The sequence below is a fragment of the Thamnophis sirtalis genome, unplaced genomic scaffold (assembly GCF_051295495.1).
Source record: "Thamnophis sirtalis isolate CommonGarterSnake01/CBP01778 unplaced genomic scaffold, rThaSir2_p1.2 scaffold_14, whole genome shotgun sequence".
NCBI classification, from domain to species: domain Eukaryota; kingdom Metazoa; phylum Chordata; class Lepidosauria; order Squamata; family Natricidae; genus Thamnophis; species Thamnophis sirtalis.
The window spans coordinates 10,761,537-10,779,201 of record NW_028261394.1 but is presented as its reverse complement, the minus strand read 5'-3'; the positions used below and the strand labels follow the sequence as shown (position 1 = coordinate 10,779,201).

General features: G+C 42.5%; 1 protein-coding gene across 1 annotated transcript; it reads left to right on the top strand.

The window, feature by feature from the left end:
• Positions 1-2,188: 2,188 nt before the first annotated feature.
• On the top strand, positions 2,189-16,206 carry JPT2 (Jupiter microtubule associated homolog 2). Its single transcript, XM_014068917.2, has 5 exons — positions 2,189-2,340; positions 7,921-8,066; positions 9,366-9,508; positions 10,296-10,347; positions 11,354-16,206. Exons 1-5 carry the CDS (start codon positions 2,297-2,299, stop codon positions 11,533-11,535), a joined length of 567 nt encoding a protein of 188 aa, XP_013924392.2. The 5' UTR covers positions 2,189-2,296; the 3' UTR covers positions 11,536-16,206.
• The last annotated feature ends 1,459 nt before the right edge of the window (positions 16,207-17,665 follow it).

The window sequence follows — 17,665 nt, the reverse complement described above, 5'->3', positions numbered from 1 at the left end:
ATTTCCAATTCAAGTTGTAAAGTTGTTTTTATGATTGTCCATAAACACTTACTAATCCTTGGTCTAATTTGTGTGTCTGAGATAAATATTTGATCATCATTTCTTCTTCTCCAAGTTTCCTATAGTTAAGAGTTCAGAGGCATTGGAGGCTGTTGGGAATTTCTTTGAGGCTCTGTGAAAAATCAGTGTTCCATTACATTGGGTGAAATTGAGTATAGAAATGTCCTGGAACGTTTTAACATTTGAGGCATCAATATGCAGCCCTTTTAATTCTTGTTTTGATGAGTGCCTGCATTCCATGGTAATTATTTTAATGACCCCCCCAAAAAGCGATGAATTAGTTCTGCTGCTACCTATAACTAAAAATGGTCCCAAATTGCTGCCACTGACTTTTGATTAGAAAGAAAAACTGCTCCGCTTTGAATGTTGCTAATCATCATCCTCAAATCTGGCAGATTTGTGGACTTTAACTCCCAGAGTTCCCTAGCCCAGGAAGCGTCCGATCTTGGCAACTTTTAAGATGTGTGGACTTCAACTCCCAGAATTCTTGGAGTTGAAGTGCACAAAAAGTGCCCTAACCAATATAGCCATTGCCGAGAATTCTAGTAGTAAATGTGTTCACACATCTAGAAAGGCTATAACATAACAGCCCTCCAACGTGTCTCCTGAAAAGTACTATCAACTGCACCCAGCAAGCAACATAATTTGAGTCATGCTTTAAATTGTAGATCAATGTCTCACATACTCATCCATGATGTGAAACGATGTGTTTTCCAGACATGAGAAGGAAGCTAGATACAGAACAGACAAAAACACCAAGGTCAAAAAAGTCACATAGTGACAACATTGTGCCTTTTTTTTTAAACAACACCCCTCCGCTCATCTGGCTGTTAGAATGATTCTAAAATACAAGTTAACTACCACTGTAATGAGTTTTATTCTGAGTCGACTGGAAGCTGATATTTGGGTCTGATTTAACACATCATCCATTGTGTTCACACAATCACCCAAGTACAGCGTAACTAAACTACAGGTAGTCCTCAGCTTACGACCATACTGTCAGCGTTCCAAATAACATCCAAAAGTAAATTCCTGATGGCTGCAGGCCTGACATACAACTGAGCCCGAAATTTATGTCGTAAATTAATTTTTTGTCTCATTTTACGACTGTTCTTGCCACATTTGTTAAATGAATCGCTGCAGCTATTAGTGGCATGGTTGTTAAGTGAATATGGCTTCCTCCTTGACTTTGTCAGAAGGTCACAAAAGGTGGTGATCACATGACCCCGGAACACTGCAACCATCATAAATGTGAGTCAGTGGTCAGCATCTGTGACCGTGGGGATGCTACAGTGGTTGTAAGTGTGGAAAACGGTCATAAGTCCCTTTTTTCAGTGATGGTGTAACTGTGAAGGGTCACTCAATGAACTGATGGAAGTCAAGATCTATTGGATTATGGCCAAAATTTTGGTTAGTACCAGTAAATAACTAATCACACTGGACAATCACAAAAACCCCGAGGTGGCGCAGTGGTTAAATGCAGCACTGCAGGCTACTGCTAGATCAGCAGTTCAGCGGTTCAAATCTCACCGGCTCAGGGTTGACTCAGCCTTCCATCCTTCCGAGGTGGGTAAAATGAGGACCCAGATTGTTGGGGGCAATATGCTGACTCTCTGTAAACCGCTTAGAGAGGCCTGAAAGGCCTATGAAGCGGTATATAAGTCTACTGCTATTGCTATTGCTAACCGCGTTTCATCAGGAACAATCCAAGGATAAAAGATCTGATGATTGCATTGATTCATATCGAACTTTGTAAAACAGTTCACCTCGGGTTAAGGTTTGGCGCAGTTCAACGTGTTTATGCGAAAGGGGAACCAAGTGAAAAAGGGCGTTTAGGGAACACGTGAAGTGTCCCTTTAAATTTAAAAAAAAGAAACTTCCGAGTCATTCCCTCCTTTTCTTCCCGCCCCCGCCTCCCCCCGTTATCCAATGAGCGCCCGATTTCCTCGGAACAGCGCCCCGTCCACTTCCTCAAGCAAACGCCCCACCCCTTTCGGCTCCCGCCACCTCAATCCCTCCAACCCGCCTCGCGCTCCCAAGGGGGGGCGGGCCTTCCCTCGGCGGTTGGCCGAGCCCGGGTGGAACGGCCCCGCCCTCGGCCAATGGCCTTCGGAGGGCGGAGCCGAGAGAGACGCGGGAGAGAGAGAGGGAGAGAGAAAGAGACTGAGGTGAGTCGCGCGGCTGGGCGGGCAGTGAGGAGAAGCTTCGGTCGCTCTCGTTCGTTCTGCCGGCCACCATGTTCCAAGGACCCGAGTCCGACCCGTCCAGATCCAGCTCCAGGTGAGGCGGCCGCGGTGGGTGGGGTTGTTTCCCCCCCTTCCCTCCTCAGGCAGCGCTGTGGGGACTCCAAATCCCATCGTTCCCAGCCTTGGGACTACCCGACCCATCCCGCCATACCAGGTGAGGTGGGCGCAGTTGTTGTTTTTTTCTCCCTCCTGAGGAAGCGCTGTGGGGACTCCAAAGGCCATGGTCCCCAGCCTTGGGACTACCCGATCCATCCCGCCGCACCCCGGCGCTCCTCTCTTGCCGGGCGCGTTGAGGAAACACGTGTTTGAAGGGATAAATTGGGCGGAGGTTCTCCTTCCCATCCACCCGCTTAGCGAAATCTTCAGGTCGCGTTCACACGACGCGTGAAGCCCGGGCGGGGATGATTTCCGTGTACACGCAAGCCACCTAGGGGCCAGATTCCACGGCGTGTCTCGTGGGGACGCCTGGTTTGGCGGGGGGGGGGCTGAATCACGCGCCTGGGGCGTCGCCGGGGAGGTCGCAGGGGGACACCCCAACCCCTCTCTTGATGCCGGCAGCGGCGACTCGGTTCGTCTTGGAGTGGGAGGGTCGACCAGCCGGCTGGAATCCGTCCCCCCGTGGTCTGGGGTGGGGTGGGTTGTCTGTCCTTTGCGGTGGTCCTCGAGGGAATCGAGGCAGGAGCCGTCTCCCTCCTCCTCTCCTCCCACCCCAAAAGGCCCCCTGCAACACGAAGGGTGGGGTGGCCGGCAAGTTATTGTGTCTGCCTTGCTGGGAGCAAAATATATCGTATAAAATACCTATCTCTATCTTTAGCTATTCGTTTATTTATCTATCTATCTCAATATCTATCGTTATATAACATCTATCTTATATATCTATATCTCTATATCTATCTGCTATATCTATATCTTATCTATTTCTATCTTATATATCTATATTTAACTATATCTCTATCATACATCTCTATCCCTATCTATTTATCCTATCTGTCTATATCATCCATCTATATCTATCTAGCTATCTATCTCTAACTTATATATCTATATTTAACTATATCTGTCTTTATCATCTATATCTATCATATATCTGTATATCTATCTATCTTATATTCTATATTTAGCTATATCTCTATCTTATCTTTATCATCTCTATCATCTATCTATCTATCTTATATTCTATATTTAGCTATATCTCTATCTTTATCATCTCTGTCTGTCTGTCTATCTATCATCTATCATCTATCTATTCATTTGTTTATAATGACTTAGTAAGACCACACTTGGAATCATTGCAGCCAGTTTGGGTTGGCCCAGTATAAAAAAGATGTTGAAGCTCTGGAAAGAGTGCTCAGAAGAGCAACAAAGGGAATTAGGGGACTGGAGGCTAAAACATATAAAGAATGGTTGCGGGAACAGGGTATGTCTAGTCTAATGAAAAGAAGGACCATGATAGCAGTCTTCCGATGTTTGAGGGGCTGCCTCAAGCTATTCTCCAAAGCACCTGAGGGCAGGATAGAAAACAATGGGTGGAAGCGAATTGAAGAGAGAAGCAACCTAGAATTAAGGAGAGACTTCCTAACAGTGAGGACAATTAACCAGTGGAACGGCTTGCCTTCAGAAGTTGTGGCTGTCCCAGCATTGGAGGTTTTAAAGAAGAGATTGTACAGCCATTTGTTTGGAATGGTATAGGGTCTCCTGCTTGAGCAAGGGGGTTAGAAGACCTAGAAGGTCCCTTCCAACTTTGTTATTCTGTGAGGGCTGGTGGGACATGTTCCCTGAAAGATGTTCCTGCCAGAAGGGCATCCAGTCCTGCTTAACTAAGTGGTTATTTGTTTATGGCATCCAGTCAGGTTCATTTATTTGTTTGATTCTTATCTTTATTTCATTTATTAAGTTTCTACTTCACCTCTCTTGCCTAAGTGATTCTGGCCGGTTATAAGTTACTCAAGGCAGCATAAGATTCCTTCCCCTTCCTGTTTTCACCCCACAGCAACTATATGAGATGGGTTGGGCAAGAGAGAGCACTGATGGGCTCAAAGTCACCCAACTGACTTTTGTGCCTGAAGCCTAAAGCAAAACTAGAACTCACCTTGGTATTGTCTTCCCAATTTTTAAAAATGCTCCACTGCAAAATCGATTTGTCTGGGTTGTGACACGCTGGTTGTTATGTTCCAGGATTTCATTGCCGGTGTTTGCTCTCAGGGTTTTTCAGTGTTTGTACATTCTGCTAAATAGCATTTCTGGAATTGGATAAATAAGATATGTAACCATTCCCATTGAATCTGGCTATGTCGTCAGAACAATATTCTGTATGTGCCAAGAGCAACTTTTTAACTTTTTAACTTGAGCAGCAGCTGCCTTTGCCTTGAGGGATTATGAAAATGAGCCTGAGTAGGATTTCAAATGAGTAAGAGGCATTTGGTTGTTGTTCTGTTTGAACCCTCTGCCCGATTACTAGTTTTGGAGTTGCAATACTCCAGCATAAATTTTTGATTGCCAAAGGGAATCAGGTGCCACCCAACCATGCTGTCTGGCATGAAATTCCAAGAAGGCTCAACTGCATTTGCTTGCTTTGTTACGAAGTGGGTGTGGGTTGTGAGATCTTTGCTGTAGTTCTGCCTCTCTGCAGTTTCGTGTCCTGCCTGAGGCATAAAATCTTTTCTCTCAAACTGCCAAGGAATTGTTCTTTTAGGCCATGTGCAGTGAGCTTTTTTTTTTTTTTTACACAAAGCAGTAACTCAGGATATAAGTTGGAATTCAATCCTTTTTTTTAACTGTACGGGTCATAACTTAAAACAACAAACATTGTATTTATTCAATATTTCGAATAGTATTTATACTACTAGCTCCAAACAACTGGGAGTGGTTTTCAACAAATAAAGTACATAATAAACACCACAAAACATAATTCTCCCCTAGTGCCAGAGCATTACTTCATCTCTAGTATCGAAATCCTTTAAAAAGGTCCATGCAAACTGCCTTCCTGCATGTAACAATGAACCATTTGGATCTCTGGAGATACAAGTGAGCCATAACGGAGCATCATGAAAGCAATGCACCTTAGTTTCCTCTCTTATCTTGAAGTGTTTGTATGTGGGGGAGGGGGCGGGAAGAGAACCTCAACACCCCATCTCCATCCTCTGGACTGGCCTTATACTGATGGTCCTGCAGGCGGTTTAGGGCCATGTCAACTTACAGTGCTCTGTAAATTAAAGCTATAAAATAGAACTGTATTTAGAAGCCCAGGGCCTCAGAGCAGCATTGAGGTTATGTGAAATATACCTGTTCGTAAGCCATTGCTTCTATAGCATCACTTCCAAGTAGCTTTCGAGTGATGAGGGAGTGTTGCTAGGGCATTATCTTCCTGAAAAGGCCATAAATGGCAGAGAAGCCAAACCTGGGCATAAGCCCCATTAGTCACAGTTTCCATTTGCCAATCTAGTGCCGATGTAGCTGCTGTCTAAGGGGAGCCCAGATTGTGAAATCCTTCCTATGGGGCAAATGTGCTCCGGTATGCACATTTGACAAGAGGAGCGGGCAAAACACACAGAAGTCTCTGGAACAATCCTTCCGGAATTCTGTCCTGTTTTGTTTTTTGTATTTTAGCCTCCAGGCACTGAAACAAGGATTCCCTTCCAATTCACATGAGCTTGATCTTGTTGACCTTTAACAAGCTCCTGAATCTCTTGTTCCACCCCCACCCACCCCCTACTCCCCAGGCATCAGGCTTAGAGCTCTAGTGTCCAACCTTGGTAACTTTTAAGATTTGCTAACTTCAATTTCCAGAATTCCTTGGCTGGGGAGTTTGGGGCATTAAAGTCCACAAATCTTAAAGTTGCCAGGGTTAGACATGGGATGAGCTCTGGAAATAACAATTATATAAATGCATGTTTCAAATTAAATTTGAGATAAATGAGCTGCATGAACTAATGCCAAACCGTGTCTGGATGATTGGGTTACTTCTGTAATTTCCTTTGGATGCCGATATAATACTTCAGGCTCTTTTCCACTGTGGCATCATGAAAGAAAATAGCTGTAATTCTGCAGTGGAGTTATTATCTTCACTTCTTATCCAAGCAGTTTGATTGTAAAGGAAATTTTCTTTATGAAATTGGCATGGTAAACATCTGGAGTGGATTATAATTGTATCTGCAATGGGTTATAACTGCATTTTTACCATCCCTTTGGAAAATGTTATTACCGGTGAAACATCTTCTTTCCTTTTTAGATCATAATCTCTCAACTGACTATCACTGAGATTTCTGAACACATTCCTGAATTGCTTTAGTCAGTTTTAGGTATCCTTGCTTTTTACACTATCATCAAGCACTGTTATCCTCCAGGATGTGTGTTGCACAGTTGTCTGGTTACCTCCAAAGCTGTGTTCTTAAATGATGCAACCTGTAGCTTTGCAGGGAAGTTGATTTTTACTTTTGACAGTGAGCCTCTATTGAGGGCAGCAGTCTAACAATGCATATACTCCAAAGAATAAAGATTATAAATATCCATTTGCATTTGTTGCTGGTGATGAGCCCCATCCTTTTCTAATTGCCAGCTCCAAACTTGCTTTAAAAAAAAAAGTCTGGGGTACCCTTATTAGGTCTCAGTGAGTCCACCTTAAACCACACACTTTCAAACACATTAATTGAGGGTGAAATTTTTTGGGAGGGATAAACTTCGCCACATTTTGGGCCTGTCAATTTGGAGAGAATTGATTAGACTACTAGACTTTAACAGATCAAGATATAAAATGCACTACTAAAATAGTCTAACCTGAGCTGTTCCAACCTCGGCAACTTTAAGACTTGTGGACTTCAATTCCCAGAATGTTGGCTGGGGAATTCTGGGAGTTGAAGTCCACAAGTCTTAAAAGTTGCCAAAGTTGGACAACCCTGGTTTAATCCTTCAGAGAACAATAACGTTGTTATGCTAGGCAATAATGCAAATCTGTAATCTTTTTTTAAAAGTGTATCTCCTCATCGCTATTCCAATACTGTAGTTTTCACACATTCATGAAAGGGTGTGAACAGGTTCCTGAGGGATAAATTGAGCTCAGCGTTCAGCCTTCCTCAGCTTGGGATTGGGTGTGGTTGTGGCCTCACCCAGCAACCAAAAGGAAAGGAAAATCGCCAGCAAGAAGAACCAGGCCAATTGTTGATCCTACTTTGCAACAATCCCTTTGGTTTGTGTGGGGGGGGGGGAGTGTACAAATAGTTCTCGTAGGAAAGATCTGCACTAAGAACGTTATTTGCCAGTACTGTACAACCTGATACTTTACTCAGAATTCTTCACGTGAATCTTAATATTGAAAATTGTTAAGTATCACAGGCTCCAAGAAACTATGTTTCTACTTCCTTCAAAAGAAATATTTCAGATGAAGAGTGCCAGATAAAGAAGAAACTTGATTACTCAGATGCTGGCCAAGGTTTGCACATCATTCCATGCCCCCAAAACATGATTTCCAAATTAAATGATCCTACAATTCACAGAAGTATATTAAATGGAAGCCAGTGTGATATCAGAACCTTAGCCCCCACCCCCTCCACTGCCTACTTATTTGTACAGACTATCTTTTATAATCATGGTTGATTGTGGATTATTTTATGCAAAACAGGGTGCTGCAGCCACCAGGTGGACAGTCCAGCGATCTCTTTGGAAGTGCAGAAGTGTCCACCTCTTCCAAGACACAGAAAATGGCCTCTAACATATTTGCAGCAGCTGAAGAACCCATGAATTTCCCAAAGAGAACAAATCCCCCAGGTGAGAACCATACCCTTCTTGAAAATACTGAGAACGGGAGTGACAGGTTTGATATTTTCCTCCACGGAACCAGATAACTATCATTTATTATTATATAGTCCCAGCCATTGTCCTCCTTTCAACAGAAGAACCCCCGTTGTTCACTACCTGGCATAATTTAGGTTGCTGACAATTTCAGAGTTAATTACTCATAGAAAGAACAAGTTTATTGCTATGCATAAGTGAAGTGTTTTGCAAGTTTACTTGATTTTGAAGGTGATTTTGAAACAAACTTGTTTTGTAACATCTTGTTTTGTAACAATCGCTTGTTACAATTTATAAACAACACTGAGTTCGTAAGGTGTAAGCTTTTTTTTTTAATGGCCACATGTTAATATTTTGGAGTTTCGAGCTATGACCACATTTGAGCTCGAAATTTATGTTGCTAAGTGAAATACTTGTGAAGTGAGTCTTCCCCGTTTTACGTCTTTTCTCACCACAGTTGTTAAATGAATCATTACATTTATTAAGTTATCAACGTGGTTGTTAAGTGAAGATTCCCCATTGACTTTGCTTGTCAGAAGGTCGCAAAAGGGGTTCAGATGACCTTGGGACATTGCAACCATCATAAATATGAACCACTTGCTAAAGCATCTGAATTTTGATCACATGACCAGTGGTCGTAAGTGTGAAAATAAGTCATAAGTCACTTTTTTCAGTGCCATTGTAACTTTGAACCATCACTAAATGAACTGTTGTAAGTCAAGGACTACCTTTATGGTCTGGTTCCTAGAGGGCCCTTTTAGAGTATCTTAAGACGTGCTTTCTCTTTATATATACAACTTATAATATATAATAGTTATAGTTTATACAGTTATTTCAGAAATTAAGGGCTAGGTACAGATAAAGATAAATCCAGCTTACATTAACTTTTAAGGGATGTTAACGCTTCATTTACATTTTAGCTTGCAAAACACGCTTACCGAGCCATATAGTGGTGCAAATCTCTGGCTTAGACGTGTTATTTTTACACGATCATTTCTTTGATAAAGGGTTTTTTGTAACAATTTCGTTTTCTTTCTTTTTTTCTCTATTTGTAATGCTGGTCAAAGAGAGTAATAAAGGAATATTAAGCAGCAGAAAGGAAAATCAACAGGATTTCAAAAAGGAAGCCCTTATCCAAAGCTGTGCAAGCATGTCTGGTTCCCGGAGGGCCTCAACATCCTAGCCTTAGGGTTCACTGCTCGTTTCCTCCTGCCCTGGAGAATCGGAGGGGAAGAGCAGTTCCTGCAAACTTCCTCAGTTATTTTTGTCTTGCAGGTGGGAAAGACAGCGGCATTTTTGAGGATCATAAACCGAATGCATCCCGGCAATTTATAAACCCACCTGGAGGGAAAACAAGCAATATCTTTGGCACCCCATCCCCTCTCAGTGCCGTCAAAGCACATCCGAATAAGCCCAAGGTAACTCGCTTACAGCTTCCACTCACTTTCTTCTATTAAAAAAAAAAGTAGCAGCCCAAATTACAATAATCTATGTATTGGTGGCTCAGGGGGACCCGATGGCTCAGTGGCTAAGACACTGAGCTTGTCGATCAGAAAGGTCGGCAGTTCGAATCCCTGACGCTGCCTAACGGAATGAGCTCCTGTTACTTGTCCCAGCTTCTGCCAACCTAGCAGTTCAAAAGCATGTAAAAATGCAAGTAGAAAAATATGGACCACCTTTTGTGGGAAGGGAACAGCATTCCATACGTCTCTGGTGTTGAGTCATACCGGCCACATGACCACGGAGACATCTTCGGACAGCGCTGGCTCTTCGGCTTTGAAATGGAGATGAGCACCGCCCCCTAGAGTCGGGAATGACTAGTACATATGTGCGCAGGGAATCTTTACCTTTATGTAAGGCAAAGCAGTTGTGTTTGTACAAAGAAAGCTGTTGAATACGCACCTCTTGAGTGACAGAAACAACTTACGAAACTAATGCTGTCTCAATTGGCCAAGCAATATAAATAATCTAGCATTAAAATTGACTATGAGGGAAACATTGGCGTTAATACAAAACAAAATCTCTATAAAGTTTTTTCTGACTGATGCAGGAGTGATGCAGAGTATTCATGTCCTTAGAAGCATTGCTTTGTAAAGCTGGATTGCCAGACTTGGTTTTTCTTACAACTTGAAACGATTCTCATAAAAAACGGCTTTTTCAAAGTGTTGGTTAATATCTACAACCTTTCCCTTCCTTCTTATCCAGGATCACACCTTTCTCTTTAAGGATAGAGGAGATTCACCACGGGAAACAAAAGGTAATTGGAGCAAGGCTTCCCCGAATTCTGTCAGCTCCATTATTTTATCCTTTGTATCATATCCGCTTTCGAAAATCACATTATAGCTTTAAGTACTGTATACTTTACAGCAGGGGTGTCCACACTTGGCAGCTTTAAGACTTGTGGACTTCAACTCCCATAATTCCCCAACCAGCATAGATTTTGCATATAATGTTTCCAAGCATGACTGGCTGTGGAATTCTGGGAGTTGAAGTCCACAAGTCTTAAAATTGCCAAGATTGGCTCTAGAGAGAGATAGATTCACTCTATTGTCCCTCTGAGAGATTTCCACTTATGATCCTAACAGTGTACTACATTTGACAGTCCATGCCTCAAATGTTAAAAAGTTTCACACACACAGAAACACACACACACCATTCTTCCAAGGGATGATGTGTGAGGAAGCATTGCATAAACTGAACTAGCTAACATCTTCAGATGAAGTAGTAGGAGACTCACTGGGATTAGGTGCATTCAGTTTTGGTTGCCACAATGTAAAAAAGATGTTGATACTCTAGAAAGAGTGCAGAGAAGAGCAACCAAGAGGATTAGGGGACTGGAGACTAAAACATATGAAGAACGGTTGCAGGAACTGGGTATGTCTGATTTAATGAAAAGAAGGACTAGGGGAGACATGATAGCAGTCTTCCAATATCTCAGGGGTTGCCACAAAGAAGAGGGAGTCAAACTATTCTCCAGGGCACCTGAGGTCTGGACAAGAAGCAATGGGTGGAAACTAATCAAGGAGAGAAGCAACTTAGAACTGAGGAGAAATTTCCTGACAGTGAGAACAGTTAATCAGTGGAACAGCTTCCCTCCAGAAGTTGTGAATGCTCCAACACTGGAAGTCTTTAAGTAAGTTAATCAAACACCACCCCATGCTTGGGAACCTTGCATGCGAAATCCAAGTGTTGGCAGCCTAGTTGGAATAAAACCAAACGAAATGATCACCATGATTTAACCTGCCATGTATCATCTCGCACAGTTCCAGAAGACCAAAAACCACAGAGAGAAGAGTTGAGTGAGAAGAAGGACCTGCCGAAGGAGATCCCCAAAGACCCTGGCCCCAAGATAGATGATCACGAGCCCAGGCTGGGACCACGGCCGCGTTCTCACAACAAAGTCCTCAACCCACCGGGAGGCAAATCTAGCATTGCATTCTATTAGGGAAGACCACTTTCTGACACACACACACACACACACACACACCCCTTCCCCAATGTCTTAAGCGTTCATTATCCGAATATTTTTTTAGTGCTTGAAGGAGGGAGGCACTTAGTCGTTTGGCTTATTTAGTCCACGGCAGCCATCATTATAAGCCTTTTGGGTGTTCGTTTGTAAGACAGGGATGAGTCCTGAGCTCCTTCCTTCCCTCTGCATTCTGAACACGGTGAAGGAAGACTCCCTGAGATGGATTGCAGAACACATTCCAATTAAGGTGCGAGACCCATTTTTGGTCTGCCAGCTAGGCCTCAAGTAGATTTCCCTCTGTGTTTGTAAAGAAGGGAGACTGCTCCTCTATGCCCTGGAAAAGAGAGTCGTCCCTTGATTGTCATCTTGCAGAAAAGTGAAAGGAGCAAATCGTTTTTTGATATAAATTGTAGTTGAAATAAATGCACAAATCCCTTTCTGGGAGAGATTTAGAAGCTTCGGCTTTGTGGCACTCCTCTTTTGACCATTTGGGCATAACTTCATGGTGAGCAGCGCATTAAAAAAAAAAAAGTCTGTTGAGAGAACGAAGCCAAACCACTTAAGTTTAAAATTAGAGCCTGAATCCTCTCCAAGGAGGCAGTTCAGAAGCTAGTGACTAACTCTCTCCTTCATCACTAACCTCCCGTCACAAGGTATTGTGCCTGAAGATTTTAACTTTTCATTTAGGCCGCGAACTGCTGCTGCTTGCAGAAAAGTTCTCTTTCTAATTTTATGCTGACTCTTAGTCTGCTCTCCTTGTTGCTCTTTGGTTCCCTTTCGTGACTTTTCTCTCCCCTTAGCTAGGCCTTTCCATGCAGAGGCAGCCTCCTTTATCCTTAGCCACATGAGGTGGAGCTTAGGCACTGCCCGTTTTGTTTTTCAAGCCCTTGGGCTCACCTCTTTCACTCCCTCTGCCAATAGTGGGGTGGGGGGCAAGACTGTGGGGCCCACCAGTTCTTGTAGGGGCAGGCAGTGACAAAAGAGGTGGGCCCAGAGTAACGGACAGTACCTTAACTACAGTGGTCTCATAACTCACATATTCTCCTTCCTGTGCTTTCCAGGAACAATTCTTCATTTTATTATATATTTCATCTCTTCCCTCAGCACCACCTATACTAACTTCAAACATTGCGTAGTGCCAATTCATGTGACCTCACAGATCCTGAACACTGGGAGTGGGAGTGTTTCCTCCAACCTTGGCCACTTTGAGACTTGTGGGCTTCAACTCCCAGAATTCCTCAGCCAACCATGCTGCCTGAGGAATTCTGGGAGGGGGAAAGTCCACAAATCATAAAGTTATTAGCCGAGGCTGGAGACCCCCCCCCCCCCCTCTGCTGAACACCACTCCCCAAATGGCCCGGGTGTTCTTCTAACAATAGAAAGCTTGAAAAACCCAAGTTGTTGAAAAGTCCTTTCTTGGAAGAATGTAAGTATGAAAGCTTTCTTTGGAAAAAAAATAATTTCTGTAAGAAGTCACTTATTCTGTAGTTCCTGGAAACCAGAGAGCTTCTAAGTTTATCAACTGAACACATAACATCTCTGTGCCTTTTAACTTGCAAGAGAGTATTTAAACAGCCTTTCGTTGCTATAGCCCAGTGATGGCGAACTTTTTCGGCACTGACTGCCCAAATTGGAACACCAGAATCCTGAAGACCAGCTGGCCGGAGCACACATGCCTGTTTTTGGGTCGTTTTTCAGGCCATATTTTGAGCTGTTTTCAGGCGCTCCAACACCCACAAAGACCAGCTGGCGAGGCGCACGTGCCCACAGAGAGGGCTCTGCATGCCACCTTTTGGCCCATGTGTCATTGGTTCGCCATCATGGCTATAGTCCTTAAACTGTGAATATCAACTTCCTGTGAATTTTTAACCTGATTCTTAGGATGACCAAAGGCTGACCCTTGAGGTCTATTTATAACAGCTTAGCACCATTGGGAAAGGGTCAATCTTAGTTCTCGTACGTATTCCATTTTTAAACCTCAACGGGAAGCATTCAAAGATACCTCTCAGTTGTAGAGAGTATGATGTCTGGATAACTGGAATGTCATTTCTTTTAGTTTGCTTTACTAGTAATGCTCTTCTATCCCCAATCACAGCTGTCTTGCCTTAACATTTCCTACAATCATACGGTCTCATCCCTGAGAACGTACCTTTTAAGTATTATGAAAAAGCAGCCTATTTTGTAATGTTTCAGTTATCTGTTTCACATTGGAACAAAAATGAGTTGACCCCACCATAAAGCAGCCCAGATCCGCTCTTAACACTCAAATATCCTTGTCCTGTAATTCAAAGGACATTCAAAAGCAAGCAAAGCCGCCTTTGAATGGATTTGTTATTTGCGTCCACAAGAAGCTATGAAAAAGATCCATCTCAATATACAACCCAGCATTCATTGTTTAAATCCCCATTAGGGAAAGGCAAACTTAGAAAATAAAATCAAGTATTATCCTCCTCCTTTCTCCTTACCATATTCACCTATTTGGATGGGGGTGTCTTTTCAACCGGTGTCTTACTGACATCATGTCTGCTTCTTTGCTATGCAGATGCAGCTCAGGGTAACAAATCCCAAAGAGACATAGGCAAATTGGCAGCCCTTGGCTTATTCTGGAAGATTTCCCCAGGTGTGTACTAAATGTAATACCTTACTGGAGAGGACAGAAGCAGGAGGGAGTTGCTAATTAGTGAGATGACTGCCAAGGGAGGGAGGGCTTGAAGGAGCAGGATGCCTGCTTCCGAACCTGGGCCTATTGAGAAACACTCTTTGGCCAGAATTAGAACCTTGGTTAGGATGGTTACGTTGAACAGAATCGAGGGGAAACTTCGTAGTGTTACAGTCCAGCTAACATCTCCAGGCACAAGCTAGAAGTAAGGACTAATTTAGCTGACTATTAGACCTGGCTCAAGACTCCTACTGATCTCTCCTCTTCTCTGTTGTTGCCAGGATGTTTGCAATATACAATGTTGGATGGATTTCACCTTGCACTGTTTCCCATAATTGCAGTGTGAGTTTGTGAATAGAGAGAAGGGGAAAAGTCTGTCTTTTTGGATGAATGCTTTCTAGACCAGGGGTGTCCAACTTTGTGGCAATTTTAAGACTTTTTGTGGGTTTCAACTCCCAGCTGGCTGGGTAATTCGGATAGTTGAAGTCGACGAGTCTTAAAAGTTGGCCAACGTTGGGCTGGTCTAGACCTGTTGTACGAGTAGTCCTAATTTCTCAATGTCAAATGATCAGATCATGGTGGTTTGCTTTGTTCCACTCCCTGAAAATTTTCTGTTGGAATTCATCAAGCATATCAGAAAGCCAGTGACCTTTGTAGAATAGCTTGCTCCGTCAACGATATCACAAGTTCATGGCAAAGTATTTCTGAGGTGCCCTGTACCAGAAGCTGAAACAGTCCAGCATTTTGATAAACTCTGAACTAAACACTCAACCCGTGCTTGAAACTCGGCACTGGTTTAATATTTCTTGCCAGGTTCTCTCACACGGTTTGCTACCCTTTCAGTACTAGGGAGATAGGAAAAACAAACGAACAGAATGCAAACACTGCTTAGCTTTGTATGAAACAAGCGATATGAGAACAATTGGCCAATGTCCGCTTTTGGATGCCATTTGCATAGGTCATCGCTACACGTGGGTTACACGTGGGTTGCAAAATTTCAAAGGGGCGTTTTCACCAGTGCTTCTCTGTTAGCCTTTTTTTTCCAGCTAAGCCTTAAGTTCTGATGGATGTAACTTTGTGCCTATCATTTTTTTTCTCGAGGGGTGGCTGAGGATTACGCTATGTGTCCAGACAGGGTTTGTTTGTTTTTTAAACAAAAACTACATTAGGAGTTAATAATAACTCAAATATGTTGAATCATGCTGTTTAAAAAAACAACTGTATTTTGTTAGTCAGTTACAGTAGAACTGATGGATTCTTCAAGTCTTTTTTTAATCCCCTTATAGCCTCATGAGTTTTACATGTACAAACCGAGATAGTCTAAGCCCAAGGTGCCTCTCCTAAAAAGCAGTCATTTCTTCCCAAGTGGCTGGTAATCCAGAGATTTTACTGTAACCAAACTAGCACACAATATATCACATGATTGGTAAATAATGCGATTGTTGAGGGAAAAACAGAAGCAAGGTTTATAAAATTCCTTTTATTTGTGCTAATAGCCATTGCGAGGTGGCACAATCATTAGCTATGCAACCTTGACATTCAACCCTTGAACTGACTGTTAGTGTCCACAGGCAACCCATTCATTCCCAAGACTTTTGTGAACAGGTTTAGGACGCAAGCAGTTCCTTTTGTGCAATTGACAATCTGTACAGAGGAATGAGAAGACTTTCCCCAGTTCTTCCTTGTCATAAATGCAAAAATATTTTTGTTCTACTGAAATGCCTTTAAGTCTTTCTTTGTAATGGTGTTCAGGGAAATAATAATTAACTTGATTGAATCCATTTTGGTGCCATTGTTTCTCACATCAATCTATGCTGTCTGGTACATCTGCATTTTTTTTAAAAAAAATCAATCCCTTTTTAACATTACCACTATCCCTTTTTCCCCACTCTAGTATCCAAATGTGAAGAGTGTTGCTATTAAGACAAATCAAGTTGTGTCCATTGTTCTTTATATCATTTGACAATAAAAAAATAATTTAGTTGGCAGTCTTTATTTTCATGTGAGTTGAGTCACACAGGCCTTCGGAGAAAAGTTAGATAAGCTATAACCCAGTGGTTCATTTTAAAGGAATGGCAAAAGTGGCACAGGGATCATTTCAGAGGAGTAGATGGGATGCATGTAACGATGTTTGGCTCTAATTTTGCAAAGAGGCCTCCTGTGAGTTGACTGTGTTTGCTTTAGTAGCCGCGTCACAAAAATATACCTATCGTACTTAATCTTAGCATTCCAAGTGGCTTTCCCTTAGCAGAGCTGCAGCTCACTTTCCTTCTTCTAAAAGTTGAGGTAGGAGATCAAGCCAAGTTTGGCATCTATATATTAAAACACTTGTTTCTGTAGCAAAGGTGCTTTTTCAGGAAGCAACTGGACTTTCTTTGAAGACATTTCACTTCTTCAGTTCTTAGATGAAAAGCGAAACTTCTTCAAGAAAAAAAAGAAAGAAAGTCCAGTTGTTTCTTTAGAAAAGCACCTTTGGGACAACCGTGACCTTGGATGACTGAGAATCTCCATAGAACATCTCGTTCCTGTAATCTTTTAACCGAATGCATCATGGGACAGAACGTTTTCAAGCAAGGGGCCTCAAGTGGGCTAACTTTACAGAAGGTGTCCCAAATTAGGGACGGCCGATTCTCATGGGATTGAAATTTGGCAAATGTGATAAAACCTGTTACGACGTAAGAATCCTCACATTTGTAACATCGTGCAAAATGTCATAAAGCATTTTCCGGATTGGTGTTTTGTTCTACACAGTCCCACATGGACTATCTTCAAGGCCATTGCATCTCTGAATGTATCTTGAATTTGAATTTTGAAGACATTGGGAAACCTGGTCGGGAAATATCTCCAAGAAGATGTCCCTTCCGAGTCGTGGGTTGTCTAGTTGGGCTAAAAATGAGCTTTCAATTTGATGGGGATGTGATTAAAGGAAGAGGGTCAATAATGCTGTTGTGTATTTTTACAGAAACCCATCCATCTATGTTCAGGGAAGCCTGTATACCCTCTGCCTGCAAAATACTGTCTTTTTCCAAATTCTGGAGATTTTCCTACCAAGCAGTGAATCCCATCAGTAATTGTTTAGATATCGCTGGGGAGAGTTATTGGCATGGGCCGGTTATATTTTCTAATTGCTATGCAACATCTGAAGTCTAAGGCCAGCTAACCGCTTGAGGGACAGCAGAGCCAAAAGCTAACTCATAACTGGATCACGTTACTTACTGCTGGCTCAAAGCATCAAATGCCTCTGGGATGGGTTTGGCCTATCCAGAGTGCTTAACTCTGAAGTGAATATAGTTAACAGTGTTAATAGATTATCTTAACGGGTATTATGTTTCTACTTCTAGAGCAAAGTTAAACACAGCCCTCTTGACAAATTACCAACTTATATGGCCACAATTACCAGTGAAGGATATTGCGCTAAAGAGATTCAGAATATTTCAATGCAGAATA